A 20,794-nucleotide genomic window follows, 5' to 3' on the forward strand; every position below is an offset into this window, starting at 1 on the left:
GTGAGTGGGGGAGATGGGGACGATGAAGATGGAGATGATGGGGGTGATGGAATGGGAATGGTGGAAATGGGAACGAGTGGAACGGAGTCGGAGATGATGGGGGTGATGGAGACATGGAGATGGGGACGGGATGAAGGAGGTGGAGGTGAGGATGGGGATGATGGAGGAGGAAAAAATGGGGACCATGGGAATGGGAACCATGGAAACAGTGGAGATGGGGACAGTGGGGATGATGAAGCTGGGGACAATGGGGACGGAGATGATGGAGGTGATGGGGACAGTAGAGGTGGAGGTGATGGAGATGATGGGAATGGAGATGGAGATGATGGAGATCGTGGGGATGGAGAGGACGGGGACAGTAGGGATAAAGATAATGGAGATGATGGGGATGAAGATGATGGAGATGGTGAGGACAGTGGAGGTGGAGGTGATGGAGATGGGGATGCAGAAGATGGGGTCAATGGAGATGAAGAGGATGGAGATCATGGGGATGAAGGTGATGGAGATCATGGGGAAGGAGATGATGAGGACAGTGAAGGTAGGGGTGATGGCGACAACGGAGATGGAGATGATGGAAATCATGGGTGGGGTGGAGATCTTTGGGGCGATGGGGACAATGCAGATGAAGGTAATGGAGATGCTGGGGACAACGGAGGTGTTGGAGTTGATAAGGATGATGGGGATGGGGACGGTGGAGATGATGGAGGTGGGGACAACAAGGGTGGGGATGACGGAGGTGATGGGAACAGTGGAGGTGGGGCTGGTGGAAATGATGGGGATGGAGATGAGGACAGTGGAGGCGGATGGGGATGATGAGGACAGTGGAGGTGGAGGTGATAGGGACAGGGGAGGTGATGGGGATGATGGGGATGGAGATGAAGACAGTAGAGATGGAGGTGATGGGGACAGTGGAGATGATGGAGGTGATGGAGATGATGGGGATGGAGATGATGGGGATGGAGATGATGGGGATGGAGATGATGGGGGATGATGGAGATGATGAGGGCAGTGGAGGTGGAGATGTTGGGATGATGGGGACAGGGATGATAGGGATAAAGAAGATGGAGATGATGATGGGGATGGAGATGATGGGGAGGAGGCAACGGAGGTGGAGGTGATGGGGACAATGGAGATGGAGATGATGGAGACCATGGGGATGGAGGTGATGGGGACCATGGGGACGGAGATGATGGGGACCATGGGGATGGAGGTGATGGGGACCATGGGGATGGAGATGATGGGGACCGTGGGGACGGAGATGATGGGAACCTTGGGGACAGAGATGATGGGGACCATGGGGATGGAAATGGTGGGAACCATGGGGACGGAGATGATGGGGACCATGGGGACGGAGATGATGGGGACCATGGGGACGATCCAACCCACGGCGCCTCCTCCGGCAGATCGAGGAGATCGAGCGGGAGATCATCAAGCAGGAGGAGAACGTCGACCCCGACTACTGGGAGAAGCTGCTGCGGCACCACTACGAGCAGCAGCAGGAGGACCTGGCGCGCAACCTGGGCAAGGGCAAGCGGGTGCGCAAGCAGGTCAACTACAACGACGCTGCCCAGGAGGACCAAGGTGGGCGCTGGGAGGGAACTGGGAGGCACTGGAAGGGAACTGGGAGGGAACTGGGAGGGAACTGGGAGGCACTGGGAAGCACTGGGGAGGAGCTGATGCACAAGCTGGTCAAGGACAAGCAGGTCAGCTACAACGACGGTGCCCAGGTGGGCACTGGGAAGGAACTGGGAGGCACTGGGAGGATACTGGAACATACTGGGAGTTACTGGGAGGGGTCCAGGTGCACTGGGCACCCCAAGCTTAGAGAACCAAGGTGGGTGCAGGGCGGCTGAGAGCACTGGGAGGCACTGGTGAGGTACTGGGGTGCGTGGAGGAGGCACTGGGATGTACTGGGAAGGTACTGGGATACACTGGGAGGGTGTTGGGAGGCGCTGGGGGAAGAGCTGATGGTCACGCCCATGAGGACCAAGGTGGGTGCAGGGCAACTGGGAGCACTGGGAGGCACTGGTGCGTGCCTCGGGAGGCACCAGAAAGGACTGGGAGGATACTGGGAAGCACTGGGACAGACTGGGAGGCACCCGGGGGGAGTCCCGATGAGCCGGGCACCCACACCCCAGAGGACTGGGGTGCCCCCGAGGCAACTGGGAGCACTGGGAGGTTACTGGGATGTTCCTCTGGGGCACTGGGAGGCACTGGGACAGACTGGGAGGCACTGGGAGGGCTCTGAGCCAGGCTGCGGAACATGCGGGGGGCATTTGGGGTAGGGGGGCTTTTAGGGGGCATTTGGGTGGGCATCTGGGGGTCCCGGGGGGGGTACCTGGGTACTGGGGGTCCTGGGGGGCGATTTGGGGTCCCAGGGGGTGGGAGGGACAATATTGGGGTGCACAGGGGGGGTCCTGGGGGTGCTGATCCCCGCCTCCCCCCAGACAACCAGTCCGAGTACTCGGTGGGCTCCGAGGAGGAGGACGAGGACTTCGATGAGAGGCCGGAGGGTGAGTGCCCCCCCCTGCCCCCCCTGTGTCCCCCCCATGTCCCTCTGCCCCCCCCACGTCCCTCTTCCCCCCCCCCATGTCCCTCTGCCCCCCCCACGTCCCTCTTCCCCCCCCCATGTCACTCTGCCCCCCCCATGTCCCTCTGTCCCCCCACCCCCGTAATGTCCCCAACTGTTCTCGGTGTCCTCCCCAGGCCCCCCCTTTCTGGGGTGGGCTCCTGCCTTCCCCTGGGGGAGGGGGGGACACCTTGGGGAGTCCCGGGGGGCACAGGGGCGGTCCGGGGGGGCCTCCTGGGTGCCCTGGGGGGGTCACGGGGGGGGTGACAGCGATGTCCCCGTCCAGGCCGGCGCCAGTCCAAGCGGCAGCTCCGGAACGAGAAGGACAAACCGCTGCCCCCGCTGCTGGCCCGGGTGGGGGGCAACATCGAGGTGAGGACCCCCGGGGGGGCACCTCGGGGTGGGGGGGGTCCCCTGGGTCCCCCCTGGGTCCTCCGTGGGTCCCCTTGTGTCACCTGGGGGGGGCATCGGGTCCCCTTGTGTCACCCGGGGGGGCATCGGGTCCCCTTGTGTCCCTTATCCCACCCTGGGTGCCTGGGGGTGCCCCCCTGAGACCTGAGGGGTCCCTCTGACCCCTGGGGGGGTCACCTAGGTGTCCCCCCCCCCCCAGCCACCAGCGTCCCCCCTCCTTCTGTCACCTTTCTGGTCCCCTGGTTCCCCCCCCAGTGTCCCCAGCAGCCCCCCCCCCTCGTATCTTCCCTTCCTGTGCAAGCCTCGAGGTGTCCCCGTCCCCTCGGGCTGTCCCTGTCCCCCTGGGTGTCCCCTCGGGGTGTCCCCATCCCCCCTGGGTGTCCCCCCAGGTGTCCCCCTGGGTGTCCCCATCCCTTGGGGTGTCCCTGTCCCTTGGGGTGTCTCTGTCCCCTAGATGTCCCCATCCCTTGGGGTGTCCCCCCGCCCCTGGTGTCCCCATCCCTTGGGGTGTCCCCATCCCTTGGGGTGTCCCTGTCCCTCGGGGTGCCCCCACCCCCCTGGGTGTCCCCGTCCCCTCCACGTATCCCCACCCCCCGGATGTCCCCCTCCCCCGGGTGTCCCCGTCCCCTCAGGGTGTCCCCGTCCCCTCGGGGCGTCCCCGTCCCCCCGGGGTGTCCCCCCGCCCCCCCCGGTGTCCCCGTGACCCCCCCCCGTGCCGCAGGTTCTGGGCTTCAACACGCGGCAGCGCAAGGCGTTCCTCAACGCCGTCATGCGCTGGGGGATGCCCCCCCAGGACGCCTTCACCTCCCAGTGGCTCGTGCGCGACCTCCGCGGCAAGAGCGAGAAGGAGTTCAAGTAGGTGGCACCGCGGGGACGCCTCGGGGACGCCTCGGGGACACCGTGGGGACACCGCGAGGACAGCGGGTGGTGGCCGCGGGCGTCCCCAGGGCTGTCCCTGGGGTGGGGGTGAAGGGACTTAGGCGGCTGAGGTGCGGTCGTGTGTCCCCGTCTCTCTGTCCCTGGGGGGCTGCTGGTGTCCCCACGGTGTCCCCACGGTGTCCCCACAGTGTCCCCATGTCCCTGTGAGTCCCCGTGTTCCTGCGTGTCCCCGCTGTGTCCCCATGTGTGTCCCTGCATCCATGTGTGTCCCCATTCATGTCCCGGTGTCCCTGTGTGTCCCCATGTCCCCACTGTCCCCACATGTCCCTATGTCCCTGTGTGTCCCTATGTGTCCCCATGTGTCCCATGTCCCCATATTTGTCCTCATGTGTGTCCCCGTGTGTGTCCCCATGTGTGTCCCCATGTCCCTGTGTGTCCCCAAGTCCCCACTGTCCCCACGTCCCCTTGTCCCTGTGTCCCCATATGTCCCCATATGTCCCCGTGTCCCCATTTTTGTCCCTATGTGTCCCCACGTCCCCGTGTGTGTCCCCACATCCCCATTTGTGTCCCCACATCCACGTGTCTCCATTGCCCCATGTCCCTGTGCCATGTCCCCATATGTCCCCATGTCTGCGTCCCCTCCGTGTCCCTCTGTGTCCCCCATGTCCCTGTCCCTGATGTCCCTGCATGTCCCCATATTGTTGTCCCCTCCATGTCCCCAGTGTCCCTGTCCCTTTTATGTCCCTGCATGTCCCCATGTCCCTGTCCCCTCCATGCCCCGTGTCCTCACCATGTCCCTGTACTCCTCCATTGTCCCATGTCCCTTTGTCCCTCATGTCCCAGCATGTCCCCATGTCCTTGTCCCCTGATGTCCCTGCACGTCCCCATCTCCGTGTCCCCATCCATGTCCCCATCTGTCCCTCTCTGTCCCCCGTGTCCCTTCACGTCCCTGCATGTCCCCACCTTCCCATGTCCATGTCCCGATACGTCTCCATGTCCCGACATGTCCCTGCATGTCCCCAAGTCTTCCCACGTGCCCCGTGTCCCCAAGTGTCCCCGAGTGTCCCCAAGTGTCCCCGTGCTGCGTGATGAGCCCTTACTCAGCCGAGCGCCGCCGCCGTCGGCTTTCCTGGGGAGCGGGCGAGCGCCGTGTCCCCCTCGCGCCGACGCACAGCCACCCCCGCGGGGGACCGGGGTGTCCCCCATGTCCCTGTGTCCCCAAGGGGGGCCGGGCAGGGCCCAGGGGATGCCAGAGAGGTGGCAGGACCCGGCCACGGCCGGCACAGGCGTGGGACGGGTGCTGTGACGAGGGGACGGCTGATGGCGCGGGGACGTCGGGGACATCAGGACATTGGGGACATCGGGGACGTTGGGAACATGGGGGATGCTGGGGAAGTTGGGGACGTTGGGGACATCGGGACATTGGGATGGGGATCCCAGGAACGGGGACAAGGACCCTGGGGACAAGGGCAATGGGACATGGGGGGACATGGGGATGTTGGGGACATCAGGGACAATGGGTTGGGGATCCCGGGAGTGGGGACAAGGACAATGGGGACGAGGACAGCGGGACGTGAGGGGACACTGATGGCAGGGACCTTGGGGACAGGGATGAGGACGGAGCCCTGGGGACTATGGAGACAGGGACATGGGATGGGGACATCCCCACAGATGAGGAGAGGGGACCCTGGGGACAGGGACCCTGGGGATGGGGACAACAGGGACGGGGTCTGCAGGGACAAAGCACCTCGGGGACAGGGACAATCGGGACGGGAGCCCCTCGGGATGGGGACGCAGGGGACGGTGATGCCGGGGATGGGGCTGTGGGGACGAGGGGACCGTGGGGACGAGGGGCCACCGGGGGGGTGGCGGTGGCGGTGTCCCCAAGGGCTGGCGTGTCCCCAGGGCCTACGTGTCCCTCTTCATGCGCCACCTCTGCGAGCCGGGCGCCGACGGCTCCGAGACCTTCGCCGACGGGGTCCCGCGGGAGGGGCTCTCGCGGCAGCAGGTGCTGACCCGCATCGGTGTCATGTCCCTCGTCAAGAAGAAGGTACGCGGGTCCCCCCGTCACCTCTGTCACCCCCGTCCCCTCCCTGTCACCCCCGTCCCCTCCCTGTCACCTCCGTCCCCTCCGTGTCCCCTGGGCCCCCACCTGAACCCCGGGGTCTCCTCGGTCCCCTGCCTCCCCCCATGTCCCCTGGGTGGCCCCCCCGGCTCCCCCCCGTCCCCTAGGTCCCCCCGTGTCCCCCGGTGTCCCCCTCCAGTCCCCAGTGTCCCCAGTGTCCCCGCCGCCCCCCAGGTGCAGGAATTCGAGCACATCAACGGGCGCTGGAGCCTCCCCGAGCTGGTCCCGGAGCCCAGCGCCGACTCCAAGCGCTCGTCGCGCGCCTCGTCCCCCGCCAAGACCTGCAGCACCGACCCCGAGCAGAGCCGCACGCCCACCCCCTGCACCTCCAAACCCGGTACGGGCACGGGGACGGGGGCACGGGGACGCGGGGACAAGGGCACGAGGGTGTGGGGACACGGGGATGGGGACACAGGGACATGGGGACATGGGGTTGGGGATATGGGGGTGTGGGGACATGGGGATGGGGACACGGGGACGTGGGACACAGGGATGGGGTTATGGAGGTGTGGGGACACGGGCATGGGGACACAGGGACATGGGGACACGGGGATGGGGACACGGGGATGTGGGACATGGGGATGGGGGACATGGGGATGGGGACATGGGGACCTGGGGACACGAATGTAGGGACAGAGACACTAGGACATGGGAACACAGGGACACAGGGACACAGGGACACAGGGACACAGGGATGGGGACATGGGGACACAGGGATGTGGGGACAGGGATATGGGGACAAGGGGACATGGGGACACGGGGACAAGGGGACACGGGGACATGGGGACACGGGGACACAGGGATATAGGGACAAGGACATGGGGACACAGAAGTGTGGGGACATGGGGACACAGGGACAGGGAGATGGGGATGTGGGGACATGGGGATGTGGGGACACGGATATAGGGACAGGGACATGGGGACAAGGGGACATGGGGACACGGGGACATGGAGATGGGGACGCAGGGGTGTGGGGACAGGGGATGAGGATCGGGACGTGGGGACATGGGGGACAGGGAGTGGGGACGTAGGGACATGGGGATGTGGGGACAGGGGATGGGGACACAGTAACGTGGTGGCAGGTTGGGGACAGGGACACCAGGGACATGGGAGATGGGATGAGGGCACGGGAACAGGGTGTGGGAACTGACGTGGGGGACGGGAAGGACAGAGGATGGTGACAGGGCCACCAGGGACATGGGGACAAGGGATGGGGACAGGGACACGGGACAGCGGCCACGGGGGACAGGGGATGGGGACATGGGGGACACAGGAGCGTCACCGGGGTGCTCAGGGCCCCCGCGTCCCCGTGTCCCCACGGCTCAATGTCCCCTGTCCCCAGCCACGCCAGCGCCCAGCGAGCGCGGGGACGGGATGGGGCCGCCCCCGGACAGGGACGACGGTGACACCCGGGACGAGAAGGAGCCCAAAGGTCCCGAGAAGATGGAGACGGAGGTGGGTGACTGCGCTGTCCCCACCCCTGTCCCCAACCCTGTCCTTGTCCCCAAGGCTGTCCTCACCTTCCTGTCCTCATCCCTGTCCCCAACCCTGTCCCTGTCCCCAACGCTGTCCTCACCTTGTCCCTGTCCCAGCTGTTTGTCTTCTGTCCCTGTCACCGCCTCTGTCCCTGTTCCTGTCCCATGTCCCCATCCCTGCCCTCCTCCCCATCGCTGTCCCCTTCGTCCTCATCCTCATCTTCGTCCCCTCCGTCCCCTCCCTGCTGTTGTCCCCACGTCCCCCGTTCCCCTCCAGCCCTCCCCCTCACCCCCTGGGCTGTGTGGGGACACCGGGGGTGACGCCACCTCCGTGTCCCCGTTGTCCCCGCAGGCTCCCGTCCCCGAGGCGCCGCCGTCCCCAGGCGATGGCAGCGAGACCGAGGGGCCGAGGAAGGGCGAGGAGGAGGAGGGCCCCGGCGGCGAGCGGGAGCCCGAGGCCGAAGGGCCCCTGGCCCGCGACGAGCGCGGTGAGCGCCCGGTGTCCCTGTGTCCCCCCCTAATGTCCCCAAGGACCCAGGCCCCTTAACCCCCCCCTGCCCCCCCCCGCAGGCACCGAGGTCGAGAAGCCCCCCGGGGGGGAGAAGGGCGACGAGAAACCCCCCGAGGAGGAGCCCAAGGAGCGGCCGGGAGACCCCGACCCCAAACGAGGTACCTGGGGGCGGGGCCTGATAGGGTGGGGACCTGCTTGGGGGCGTGGCTAAACTAAATAGGGGGCGGGGCTTAACCCAAAAGCCCCGCCTGCGGCGTTCCGTTGGTACTTGCGCTGCGTTCACTCTGAAGCCTACTGATGGCCGGGAGCCGCTCCCTGCTTGCCGGGAGGGGCTGCGGGTGGTCTGGGGGAGGCGGGGGGGGGGCACGACGTGGTGCTGAGCCCCGTGCCCCCCCTTGCAGAGGAGGTGAAGGCCGAGAAGGAGCCCAAGCTGGAGCCGCGCGCCAACGGCCGGCGGGAAGACAAAGCCGAGAAGCCGCGGTTCATGTTCAACATCGCCGACGGCGGCTTCACGGGTGAGCCACGGGGGGGCCCTGGGGTTTTTGGGGTGCGGGTTGGGGGGCACGCGGCGGGGTCCCCACGCTCCTGACGCCCCCCCCCCGGCCCCGCAGAGCTGCACACGCTGTGGCAGAACGAGGAGCGTGCCGCCGTCTCCTCGGGGAAGCTCAACGAGATCTGGCACCGGCGCCACGACTACTGGCTGCTGGCCGGCATCGTCCTGTATCCTTCCAGCGCCCGCAGCACCCTGGGGTGCCCCCAGCACCCCCAGGTCCCGCCCACAGCACCCTGGGGTGCCCCCAGCACGCCCAGGTCCCCCCACAGCACGTTGGGGTGCTCCCAGTATGCCCAGATCCACCCCCACAGCACCCTGGGGTGCCCCCAGCATGCCCAGGTCCTCCCAGCAGCACCCTGGGGTGCCCCTGGTACCCCCCAGCATGCCCAGTTCCCCCCCCTACAGCACTTCTTAAACTCTCCCAGCACCCTTGGGTGCTCCCCAGTACCTCCCAGGTCCCCCCCAGCACCCACAGGTGCTCCCCAGTACTTTGTTGGTGCCCCCAGCACCCCCGGGTGCCCCCCAGCTGCCACCATTCTCCCCGGGGATGGTGGCAGTGGGGCAGTGGCAGCAGGGTGACATCTGGGTGTGGGGGGGGCAGGGGCAGGTAATGTGGGGACAGCGGTGACAAGGGGACAGTGGTGACGTGGGGACAGTAGTGGCAGTGATGGTGACACTGGGGACAGCCCTTAGGGCACAGCCTGGGGGGTGACGTGGGAGCAGAAGGAGGTGCTGGGGACAGAGTGGTGTGGTGACACTGTGACTTGGTGACACGGTGACATAGTGACAGAGTGATTTGGTGACATGGTGACACTGTGACAGTGCCTTGGGGCACAGTGGCATGGTGACACCGTGACTTGGTGACATGGTGACACAGTGACTTGGTGACATAGTGAAACGGTGACACCATGACATGGTGACTTGGTGACACAGTGACACCATGACATGGTGACTTGGTGACACAGTGACTCGGTGACATGGTGGCACCATGACATGGTGACTTGGTGACATGGTGACACCATGAGACAGTGACTTGGTGACATAGTGACATGGTGACTTGGTGACATGGTGACACAGTGACATCGTGACGTGGTGACACACTGCCTTGGTGACACAGTGACACGGTGACACGGTGACACGGTGGCTGTCCTTACCACACAGCTCTGGCTCCACGTGCTGGACGTGGGATGGTCGGGTGGGTACGAGGGGGATGTTGGGGACGCGGTGACACGGTGGCAGTGACAGGGTTGTGGTGACACGGTGGTAGTGATGCAGTGACAGTGACATGGTGACGCGGTGATGCAGGGACGTGGTGATGCGGTGACACGGTGGTGCAGTGACAGTGACCTGGTGATGCGGTGATCTGGTGACATGGTGATGCAGTGACATGGTGACACCGTGACACAGTGACATTGTGACATGGTAGTGCAGTGACATGGTGATGCGGTGACACGGTGACGTGGTGACGTATTGATCTGGTGACACGGTGATCTGGTGATCCGGTGATCATGGTGACACGGTGACATGGTGATGCGGTGACACAATGATGTGACACAGCGATGTGGTGGTGTGGTGATCTGGTGACATGGTGACACAGTGACACGGTGACACAGTAATCTGGTGACACGGTGACACAGTGACATGGTGAAGCAGTGACACGGTGTCTCAGTGGCATGGTGACAAAGTGACAAGGTGACAGTGACAGTCCCTAGCACGTGGCCACAGCTCCGTGCGCCGGATGGGGAATGACCAGGGGGGAAGAGGTTGACATGGTGACGCAGTGACACGGTGACATAGTGACACAGTGACGCAGTGACATGGTGACACGGTGACATGGTGACACGGTGACATAGTGACACGGTGACACAGTGACGCGGTGACAGTCCTTAGCGCGCAGCCACGGCTACGCGCGCTGGACGGACATCCAGAACGACGGCGCCTTCGGGGTCATCAACGAGCCCTTCAAGGGCGAAGCCTCGAAGGGAAACTTCCTGGAGATGAAGAACAAGTTCCTCGCACGCCGCTTCAAGGTGAGCGCACGGGGGCCTTGCACGAGGGCCTTGCACGAGGGCCTTGCACCCGCACGGGGGTCTTGCACGAAGGTTGGCCTCGCACAGAGGCTGCTCTGGGGACACGGCTTGTGGGGCTGGCGCACGGGGGCCGTGTTTGCACGCTTGTGCGAGCTTTTTGCACGAGGGCCTCCCCGCACAAGCGCCAGGCTCGCACAAGGGGCCAGGCACAGCGAGCGTGCACCCAGGCGGTGCTCACGTGTGGGCCACGCACAAGCGCAGAGAGGGCTTGCACGGGGACAGGGCACAAGAGGCAGAGCCCCCACGGGGGGACATGGAGGCCACCATGGGTGCGTGGAGAGCACCGGGGGGACGCAGAGGCCACTGGGGTGGTGAGGCCAGTGACGAGGCCACCAGGGGGCCACAGAGGCCACCAGGGGGGCGCGGAGGACATTGGGGTGGCACGGAGGCAACTGGAGGTGCCTGGAGGCCACCGGGGGGACGCGGAGGCCACCAGGGATGCGCGGAGGCCACTGGGGGTGCCCGGAGGCCACCAGGGATGCGTGGAGGCCACCGGGGTGGCGAGGCCGGTGGCGAGGCCGCCTCCCCCCTCCCCCTTTTTTCCCCTTTTTCCCCCCCTTTCCCTCCCCCCCCCCGCCTCCCGCAGCTCCTGGAGCAGGCGCTGGTGATCGAGGAGCAGCTGCGCCGCGCCGCCTACCTGAACATGACGCAGGACCCCAGCCACCCCGCCATGGCCCTCAACACCCGCTTCGCCGAGGTCGAGTGCCTGGCCGAGAGCCACCAGCACTTGTCCAAGGAGTCGCTGGCGGGCAACAAGCCCGCGAACGCCGTCCTGCACAAGGGTAAGAGGCGGGCGGGCCGGCGCGCCCGGCGCGGACGCCCCGTGTAGCGCCTCGCACCTCTCTGTACCCGCGCTCTCAATCATTAAAGTGGGGTTCTCCTCCCAACCGGCTCCCGGTGTATCCTTGCTCTGCGCGTGCTTTCTGGCGGCCGGGGAGGGCGCGGGGGGGCGGCGGGGCAGCTGCTGGAAGGCCCCCGAGGGGTTTCCGGGGTGTGAGTAAACCTTGAGTAAGCTCGGAGTAAGGCGGGGCACGGACGCAGGGCGGCCCGAGGGGTTCCGGGGTGCGCGAGGAGGAGCAGCCGGGTGCTTCTGTTGCATACCGCGGGGCTTTGCGCTAAGATGTATCTGCTTAGTAACTGTAGTGTAAGTCTGGAGGATGCAAGTAGTATGTGCCATGTACTTCGGGAGTACGTAATGCCTTACCCAGTGTATCTCTTGCGGGGGTATGGAATGAGTATATTCTGAGTAACCCTTGCAGTGGCCAGAGTATCCCTGGTGCATGTAACAAGTAAGCCCCGAGTAATTCTGGTGTACAGAGTGGGAGTACCCAGATGGTTCCTGCTTGCATGTAATGTGTAAACCCAGAGTATCCCTGCAGCATGTACAGGCTTTGCCCAGAGTGCCCCTGGTTCATTTAATGAGTAAGCCTGGAGTACTCTCGGGGCATGTGCTGAGTATGCCCAGAGCATCTCTGGTGTATTTAAGGTCTTTGCCAGCAATATCACTAGAGTAAGCCATGAGTATCATTCATGTAGGCTGCTGTAGCTATGGAGAGGTTCTCAGGGGGATCTGATGAGTATTCCCTGAGTATTCCTTCCCTAAGGGTCCATTAGCAATGTGCCCTCAGGATCTCGTGGCTGAGTAATGAGTATTGGTGATGTAGCTGCAGGCCATCCCGTGAGCTCCTTGGCCTTAGGAGTATGCGAGGAGGATGCCCGGAGTATCTCTGGTAGAAGTAGAATGTATCTGGAGTATCTCTGGTCTATCTGAGGAGTGTACCTGGAGTATCTTTGGTGTGCCTAAGGCATAAATCCAGAGTATCTCCGGAGCATTTAAAGAGAATATCCAGAGTGGCTAAGGGGTATACCCTGAGTATCTGTGGTGTATCTAAGGAATATGCCCAGAGTGTCAAAGTAGCATATGCTACCTCAGGTGTCACTAAAGATTATACCTGGAGTAGCTCTGGTGTGTCTAGGGAGGATACCTGCAGTGTCTAAGGAGTATGTATGCCTGGAGTATCTCCAGTGTAGCTAAAGCATGTGCCCCCAGGTGCCCGAGCAGTGTGCCTGGAGTATCTCTGGTGTCTCTAAAAAGTTTACACAGAGTATCTCCAGTGTGTCTAAGGTGTATGCCTGGAGTGTGCAAGGAGCACAGCCAGAGCAACTCTGGTGTGTTTAGAGTAAACCCAGAGTGGCTAAAGAGTAAACCTGGCGTGTCCCAGTGTGTCTAGAGAGTATATCCAGAGTAAGTAGCATAATTAGAGCATCTCCAGTGTGACTAAGGAGCATACCTGGAGTATGTACACCCAGAGTACCTCTAGCGTACCCATACCCAGTGTACCTCTGAGTCCTCCCACCCTGGAGCATGCCCCCACTTCCCGCTGGTGCATCCCCCGAGTATCCCTTGAGTAGCTCCCCACCTTCCCCTCCCTCTCCCCACCCCCCTCCTTGCTCTCACGTGAGTATCTCCACCCCCGCTCCCCAAAATAACCCGTGACTATGCTGTGATTAACCTATGAGTAAGCTGCGAGTAACCTACGAGTAACCTATGAGTAAGCTGTGAGTAGGCGTGGGGTGGCCCCCCGGCGCTGACGGGCCGCTCCCCGCCCCTCTTTCTCTCTCTCTCCCCGCCCCGTTTCGCCCCCCCGGCGCCAGTGCTGAACCAGCTGGAGGAGCTGCTGAGCGACATGAAGGCGGACGTCACCCGCCTCCCCGCCACCCTCTCCCGCATCCCCCCCATCGCCGCCCGCCTCCAGATGTCGGAGCGCAGCATCCTCAGCCGCCTCGCCAGCAAGGGCACCGAGAGCCACCCCCCGCCCGTAAGTCACCGCGCGTTCCCCCCCCCCCCGGGGATGTCTCCCCCTCCTCCTCTCCGCTCCCCCCGTGGGGGTGTCCTCCCTTCCTCGGGGTTGTTCCCCCCTTCCCTGGGGTCGTTCCCCATCACACACCCTGACCCTGGGGCCTTGGGGACATCCCTCGGGTGCTGACACCCCCTGCCTTGGGGGGCACCCTGGGGACACCCCCTCGCCTTGGGGACACCCTAAGCCCTTGGGGACCCCCTCACCCCTTGGATCCCTTGGGGACACCCTGACCCCCCCCTCTCGGGGACACCCAGCCCCCGCCGCCCCCGGGACACCCTCATCCCCTGGGGACACCCTGACCCCTGGGGACACCCTGGGGTGCCCATCCCATGGGGACACCCACCTCGGGGATCCCCAGAGGCAGCAGGGTGGGGGGGTGACAGCGTTGTCCCCGTGTCCCCAGACCTTCCCGCCGGGGCCCTACGCCACCCCCCAGAGCTATGGGGGCACCTTTGGGACCCCCCCGGCCGGAGCTCTCCCCCCCGGGGGGGCCAACTACAGTCAGATGCCGCCCGGCTCCTTCATCACTGGTGAGCACCCAGACCCCTGGAGTCCTTTTTTTTGGGGGGGGGGGGGGGGGAACCACATACCTGGGGGGAGCACCCACATACTTTGGGGGGGGCAGCACCCACATACCTTGGTCCTTGGCAGGGGGTACCCGGACTCCTGGGTCCTTTTTTGTGGGGATGCACCCAGTCCCCTGGGTCCTTCTACTGGGGGGGGGAGCACCCACATACTTTGTGGGGGGGCACCCAGTCCCCTGGGTCCTTCTACTGGGGGGGGAGGAGCACCCACATACTTTGTGGGGGGGCACCCACATACCTAGGTCCTTCTGGGGGGAGATCTGGATCCCTGGGTCCTTTTTTTTGGGTGGGTGGGGGGCATCCGAACCCCTGGGTCCTTTTGGGGGGAGCACATGGACCCCTGGGTCCTTTTTTTGGGGGGGGGGCACCCACATACCTGGGTTCTCCGGGGGGGGGCACCCAGGCCCCTGGGAAGGGGGAGGGGACCCCTGGGTCCCTTTGGGGGGGGGCACCCAGATGCTTGGATCTGGCAGAGTGGGGAGGGACTGGGGTGTTATTGGGGGGGAGGGGCAGTGTGTGGGGCCCCCCCCTTGAATTATGTCCCCCCCCCCAACTCTGTGCAGCCGCTGCCAACGGCCCCCCGGTGCTGGTGAAACGGGAGCGTGAGGCCGAAGGGCCGGAGAAGAAGGAGCCGCGCGGGGGCGAAGTCATCTGCATCGACGACTGAGGGGGGGGCTGGCGGGGCCCCCCCTCCCCCCCCAGCCCTCCCCCCCCACACCCGGGCCGCCCCCTCCCCCCCCCTTGGCTACGGCAGGGGCGGGAGGGGGAGGGGGGAGAGACACTGCCGGAATCGCCTCGTTTCACCCCAAAAGCTGGGGTGGGGCAGCACCCGGCGTGGGGGCGTTTTGGGGGGGGGGGGTGACGAGGACCACTGCAACTATAAATATGAATATATATATATATCCCCGGTGGCGGGGGGGGCCCCGGCGTCCGTTTTGGCCCCAGTGTCCCCCCCGAGGTTCTCCGGTGTCCCCAGGGCCCCCCCCCCCCCCGGGGCTTGGGCACTTGTTTAACCGCAGCAGAATAAAACCCGGTTCCTTGGCTACGGCACCCGGCTCCACTCGCTGCTCGGGACCGCACCGCGGGGCCACCGGCATGGCTGTGGGGATGGCCACGGTCATGGTCATGGGGACGGCCACCAGTGTGGTCACCAGGATGGCCACGGTCATGGTCATGGGTATGGGCCACCAGCGTGGTCATTGGGATGGCCACGGTCATGGTCATGGGGATGGATGGTCACGGTCATGGGACCATGGCCATGGTCATGGTCATGGCCATGGGGAAGGCCACCAGCATGGTCATGGGGACAGCTACCAATGTGGTTGTGGGGATGGCCACCAGTACGGTACTGGCCATGGCCATCAACATGGTCATGGGGACGGCCACGGGGATGGCTACCAGCGTGGTCATCGGTACAGGCACCAGCATGGTCATGGAGACAGCCACGGTCATGGTCATGGGGATGGCCACTGGCGTGGTCATCGGGATGGCCACGGTCATGGTCATGGGGATGGATGGTCATGGTCATGGGGACAGCCACCAGTATCATGGTCATGGGTACAGGCCACCAGCATGGTCATCGGTACAGCCACCAGCGTGGTCATTGGAAGGCCACGGTCATGGTCATGGGGACGGCCATGGAGGTGGCCACCAGTATGGTCACGGGGATGGCCATGGTTATGGCTACAGGGACGGCCACCAACGTGGTCGTGGGGACAGCCATGGTCATGGTCATGGGGACAGCAATGGAGACGGCCACCGGCATGGTCATGGGGCTGGCCACCAGTAGGGTCATGGGTACAGGCCACCGGCGTGGTCATCGGGATGGCCACGGTCATGGTCGTAGGGATGGATGGTCACAGTCATGGGACCACGGCCATGGTCATGGTCATGGCCATGGGGAAGGCCACCAGCACCGTCATGGGGACCGCCACCAGCGTGGTCATGGGGATGGCCACCAGTATGGTACTGGCCATGGCCACCAACATGGTCATGGGGACGGCCAAGGGGACGGCCACCAGCATGGCCGTGGGGATGGCCACCAGTATGGTCAGGGGGTGGCTGCAAGCATGGGCATGGCCATGGCCATGGTGATGGGGACGGCCACGGGGACAGCCACCAACGTGGTCATGGGGATGGCCACCAGGATGGTCAGAGAGATGGCCACCAGCACGGTCGAGGTCAGTGGCCGTGGCCACCAACATGGTCATGGGGATGGCCACAGTCATGGTCAGGGCCACTGGCCATGGCCACCAACACGGTCTTGGGGACAGCCACCAGCCGTGGCCACCAGTGCCAGCAGGGGGCTGGCCACCAGCCACGCCCACCCGTGCTGCCATGGAAGTGCCGCGTGGTGGCCACAGCCACCGGTGTCACCCTGGGGGCCCAACGCCCTCTGCATGGGGGGGCGGTGGCCACCGAAGTGACCGGGCCATGGCCACGGTGACCTCGCGTGGCCCCAGCCCCATGGTGGCCGCAGTGACACAAAACAAGACACGGGGGGGTGGCAGGGGACACGTTTTTACTGGGGGGGGGGGGGGGGGGTAGGGGGGGACCAAGGCTTCGCAGGGAGCTTCTGGAGGGGGGTGGGGGGGGTCTCCATCCTTGGAGGGAGCGAAGGCCACCGGGACGTGGCTCTGGTGGCCCCCCGGGGACCCTCCTCAGACCCCCCTGAACCCCAGGAAGGTCCCTGCAGTCCCCAGAGACCCTCCTGAGCCCCCCCAGACCCTCCAAAGCCCCCCCCCCCCCGAACCCGATGCAGGTGTCCCTGTTGTCCCCCAGGACCCTCCAAATCCCCCCCCAGGACTCTCCTGAGCCCCCCAGGACCCTCCTCAGCCTCCCTGGACCCCAGAAAGGTCCCTGCTGTCCCCAGGGACCCTCCTGAGCCCCCCCCGGACCCTCCTGAGACCCCCAGGACCCCACGCAGGTCCCCAGCACCCCCCAGGACCCCCCTCCCGATATTTCCTGCTGGGACAAGTGGGTGACACTGAGGACCCAGGGTTTTGGGGGGGTGGGGGGGGGGTCAGGGGGGTTCAGGCCCCCCCCCAGGCCAACTCATGGAGGCGCCGGGCGGCGGCACTCAGGCGCCCGCGGTACTCGAGGCCACGGTGCAGCCCGGGGGGCACCGCCGCCAGCCCCCCCAGCAGCCCCCAGCAGCCGGCGGCGATGGTGCCGGTGGAGTCGTTGTCCCCCCCGTGCAGCACCCCGCGGTGACACAGGGTGGCCCAGCACCCGCCGGCCGCCAGCAGCGCCTCCAGGGCCACCATGGGGGCGTCGTGGCCGCTGCGCCCCGGCCACCCCCCCAGCGCCCAGCCCAGGTACTCGGCGTCCCGCTCGGCCGGGGACGGCAGCGCCGGCAGCCGCGGGGGGCCCGAGCCCTCCAGAAGCCCCCGGGACTCCAGGTACCTGCGGGGACAGCGAGGGCAGAGGGGACATCGGGGGTCAGAAGGGACACTGGCGTCAGTGGGGACACTGGGGTCAGTGGGGACACTGGGGTCAGTGGGGTCACAAGGACGCTGGGGTCAGTGGGGACATTGGGGTCAGTGGGGTCATGGGGGCATCAGGGTCAGTGGGGACATTGGGGTCACAGGGGTCAGTGGGGTCACAGGGACACTGGGGTCAGTGGGGACTTTGGGGTCAGTGGGCTTACAGGGACACTTGGGGTCATTGGGGACACCAGGGACATTGGGGTCACCAGGCCATGGTCCCCCAGCAGCCCCCGGGACTTTGGGTACCTATGGGGTCGCTGGGGACACTGGGGTCATTGGGGTCACCAGGCCATGGATGTCCCTAAGCACTCCCAGTATCCCCAGTAACACCTCCCAACACTTCCGGTGCCCCCTTACTAGTGCCACGTGTCCCTGAAGAAGGACCAGTCCACACCATTGTCCCCCATGGCCACCCCAGTGCCCTCCCAGTGCTCCCAGTGCCCCCTCCCATTGCTCCCAGCGCTCCCAGCACCCCCTCGCCAGCGCCAGGCATCCCCGAAGAAGGGCCAGGTGATGGCATTGTCTCTGACGGCCACACCAGTGCCCTCCCAGTGCTCCCAGTGCTCCCAGTGCCCCCTCACCGGCGCCAGGCGTCCCCGAAGAAGGGCCAGGCGGCGGCGTTGTCCCCGACGGCCACCCCGGTGCTCTCCACGTAGTCCCACGCCTGGGGCAGGACCCGCAGCAGCTCGGCCCCCCACTTCTCGGGGGGCTCCCCCCGCGCCCCCAGCGCCCCAAAAAGGGCCACGGCCAGCGCCCCCAGGTACCCTGCGGGAATGGGGGGGGGTCAGGGGGTGGGAGAGGTCCCTGGGGGGGTCCCCGCGCCCCGGGGTGGCACCCACCGGTGGGGTGGTGGTGGGTCATGCGCCCGCTCTCCACGCTCACCCGGATCAGTGTCGGCAGCTCCCGGGCGTGGGGGTACCTGCGGTGGCCCCGGCCCTGTCCTTGTCCCTGTCCCCATGTCCCTGTCCTTGTCACCCCCCCCCCCATGTCCCTGTCACCCCCCCCTTCCCCAAATCCCACATCCTCATCCCCATCCCTGTCCCCCACGTCCTTGTCCCTCACCCCCCCCCATGTTCCCATCCTTAATGTCCCATGTCCCCATCCTTGTCACCCCCATGTCCCCATCCCTGTCCCTCCATGTCCCTATCCCAGACCCCTCCCCATGTCCCCACCCCGTCCCCATCCCTGTCCCCCCAAGTCCCAATCCCTGACCCCCCCACGTCCCTGTCCCCCAGCCTCCCCCCATGTTCCCATCCCTAATGTCCCATAATCCCATCCCTGTCATCCCCCCCATGTCCATGTCCCCCTTCCCATGTCCCTGACCCCCCCCCCCATGTCCCCACCCCTGTCCCCACGCCCCCCTGCCATGCCCCCAATGTCCCCATCCCTGTCCCATGTCCCCATTCCTGTCCTCCCATGTCCCAGACCCCCCCATGTCCCCCCCCATGCCCCCCCCCATGCCCCCTGTCACCCCCATGTCCCTGACCCCCCCATGCCCCCCCCACCTGAGGCCGATGGCCAGGCTGCGCATGGCGGCCCCGCAGCCGGTGCCGGTGGGGTTGAAGGGGATGCGATACCCCTCGGGCTCCCCGGGCCGCAGCTGTGACGTGCCTGGGGGGGGGGGGATTTGGGGTGAGCCCCCCCCCCCCAACACCTCCCCCCCACCCCAATAACCCCCCCCCCCCCACGCACCCAGGATGCTGGTGGGCCCCGGCTTGCGCCCCTCCATGTCCCCCATGGCGGCCACGTAGCGGCGAGCCAGCTCCTGCAGGAGGGGCTCCCCCTCCAGGCCTTGGGGGGGGAGACAGTGGGGACCCCCCCCCCCGAATGGGGGAGAGGGAGATCACTCCCCTCCCAAAGACACCCCCCCCCCCCAATAAAAAAAAAAAAAATGGAGGGGAAGGAGGATCCCCCCCACAATATCCTCAAAATGAGAGGGGACCCGCCTGGGCACCCCAAGTTGGAGGGGGGGGGGGAGCGGATATTGGGGACCCCCCCCCTAAAATAAAGGGAAAAGGACCCCCCCTCCCCCCCGCTATGAGTATATTAGGGATCCCCCACACACACACACAAATACCCCCCAGGGGCCCTCCAAAGTGGAACTGGGATACAAAGAGGACCCCCCCCATTACACCGCCCCCAAGGACCTCCCCCCCCCAGTGTGGGTCTGGGGTACAAAAAGGACCCCCCCCCCCCCCCACCCCACAAATACCCCCCCCAATATGGCTCTGGGGCACAAAAGAGACCCCCCCCCCCCCCCCTTATCCCCCACAACCCCCCCCCAAAATGGGTCTGGGGTACACAGCGACCCCCACATTACCCCCCCAGACCGCCCCCCAAAATGAGTCTGGGGTACACAATGACCCCCCCCCCCCTTACCCCCAGCCCCCCCCCCCAAATAGGTCTGGGCTACAAAAGGGACCCACCCCCTTTACCCCCCCCCCCCCCAAAAAAAAAAAGGCTCTAGTGCACAAAAGGGACCCCCTTACCCCTCAGACACCCCCCCCCCCCCCAAAATGGCTCTGGGTTACAAAGGGACCCCCCCCCCTTCACCCCCCCAAAATGAGTCTGGGGGTCCCCCCTCTCCCCCCCCCCCCCCCCCCCCCCGTTACCGGTGGCCAGCCCCTCGGCCGTGGCGAGGTGCAGGACGGTGTCGTCGCTGACGGGCCACTCGGGGGGCTCGAGGACGATGGCGCCGAGCCCCCCCAGCTGGGCCAGCTCGGCGTGGATCTGGGGCCCCGAGGTGCAGTACTCCCAGCGGGACCCCCCGGTACCCCAGCGCGTCCCCCACCCCGCTCAGCACCAGGGCGGCCTCGTACGCCTCCACCGAGGGCACCCTAAGGGGTTTTTTTTTTGGGGGGGGGGGGGCATGGGTGTTGTCACAAAGGGACTTTGGGACCCCCCCCAAGCCCCCCGGGGGACACTCACGTCTCCGCCATGGTGGTGGCAGCTGGGGACGACTGTCACGGGGGGGGGGGGGGGACGGGGACAGAGCTGGCTGGGGGCCCTTAAGGGGGACGGGGATTTTGGGGGGGGGGGGGGGTCTGGGGGGGGGCATAATGTGGGGGTGACTGAATGGGGAAAGGGTCCAGGGAGTCCTGAAAGGGGGGGGGGGGATATGGGGGGGGGGGGGGATATGGGGGGGGGGGGGGGATATGGGGGGGGGGGGGTAAGGGGCCTGAAAATGGGAAGGGGGGGGTTAATGGGGGCCGGGGCGGCAGCTGAGGGGGGGCAGAGAGGGAAAGGGC

General features: G+C 65.7%; 2 protein-coding genes across 2 annotated transcripts in view; one reads left to right on the forward strand and one right to left on the reverse strand.

The window, feature by feature from the left end:
* Positions 1 to 15,105, forward strand: part of CHD3 (chromodomain helicase DNA binding protein 3) — a gene marked incomplete at its 5' end in the record, with an annotated part of 41,073 nt that extends 25,968 nt beyond the window's left edge. The window contains 16 exon segments of the mRNA XM_080609513.1: positions 1,404 to 1,581; positions 2,448 to 2,513; positions 2,856 to 2,941; positions 3,702 to 3,835; positions 5,765 to 5,909; positions 6,159 to 6,321; positions 7,327 to 7,439; positions 7,812 to 7,947; positions 8,030 to 8,128; positions 8,372 to 8,485; positions 8,582 to 8,690; positions 10,421 to 10,553; positions 11,200 to 11,395; positions 13,269 to 13,432; positions 13,878 to 14,004; positions 14,622 to 15,105. Coding sequence (XP_080465639.1) covers positions 1,404 to 1,581; positions 2,448 to 2,513; positions 2,856 to 2,941; positions 3,702 to 3,835; positions 5,765 to 5,909; positions 6,159 to 6,321; positions 7,327 to 7,439; positions 7,812 to 7,947; positions 8,030 to 8,128; positions 8,372 to 8,485; positions 8,582 to 8,690; positions 10,421 to 10,553; positions 11,200 to 11,395; positions 13,269 to 13,432; positions 13,878 to 14,004; positions 14,622 to 14,725 — 2,067 coding nt within the window.
* Positions 15,106 to 16,562: 1,457 nt separating this feature from the next.
* On the reverse strand, positions 16,563 to 20,604 carry LOC308187361 (ADP-ribosylhydrolase ARH1-like; the record flags this gene model as incomplete). Its single annotated transcript, XM_080609516.1, is given in 7 exon segments — positions 16,563 to 17,463; positions 18,128 to 18,311; positions 18,386 to 18,465; positions 19,052 to 19,157; positions 19,239 to 19,337; positions 20,159 to 20,312; positions 20,314 to 20,604. Coding segments are annotated over 7 exon segments (1,287 nt in total). The 3' UTR covers positions 16,563 to 17,090.
* Between the last annotated feature and the right edge of the window lie 190 nt (positions 20,605 to 20,794).

Source organism: Anser brachyrhynchus (genome assembly GCF_964034855.1).
Source record: "Anser brachyrhynchus genome assembly, contig: SCAFFOLD_303, whole genome shotgun sequence".
Taxonomy (NCBI): Eukaryota; Metazoa; Chordata; class Aves; order Anseriformes; family Anatidae; genus Anser; species Anser brachyrhynchus.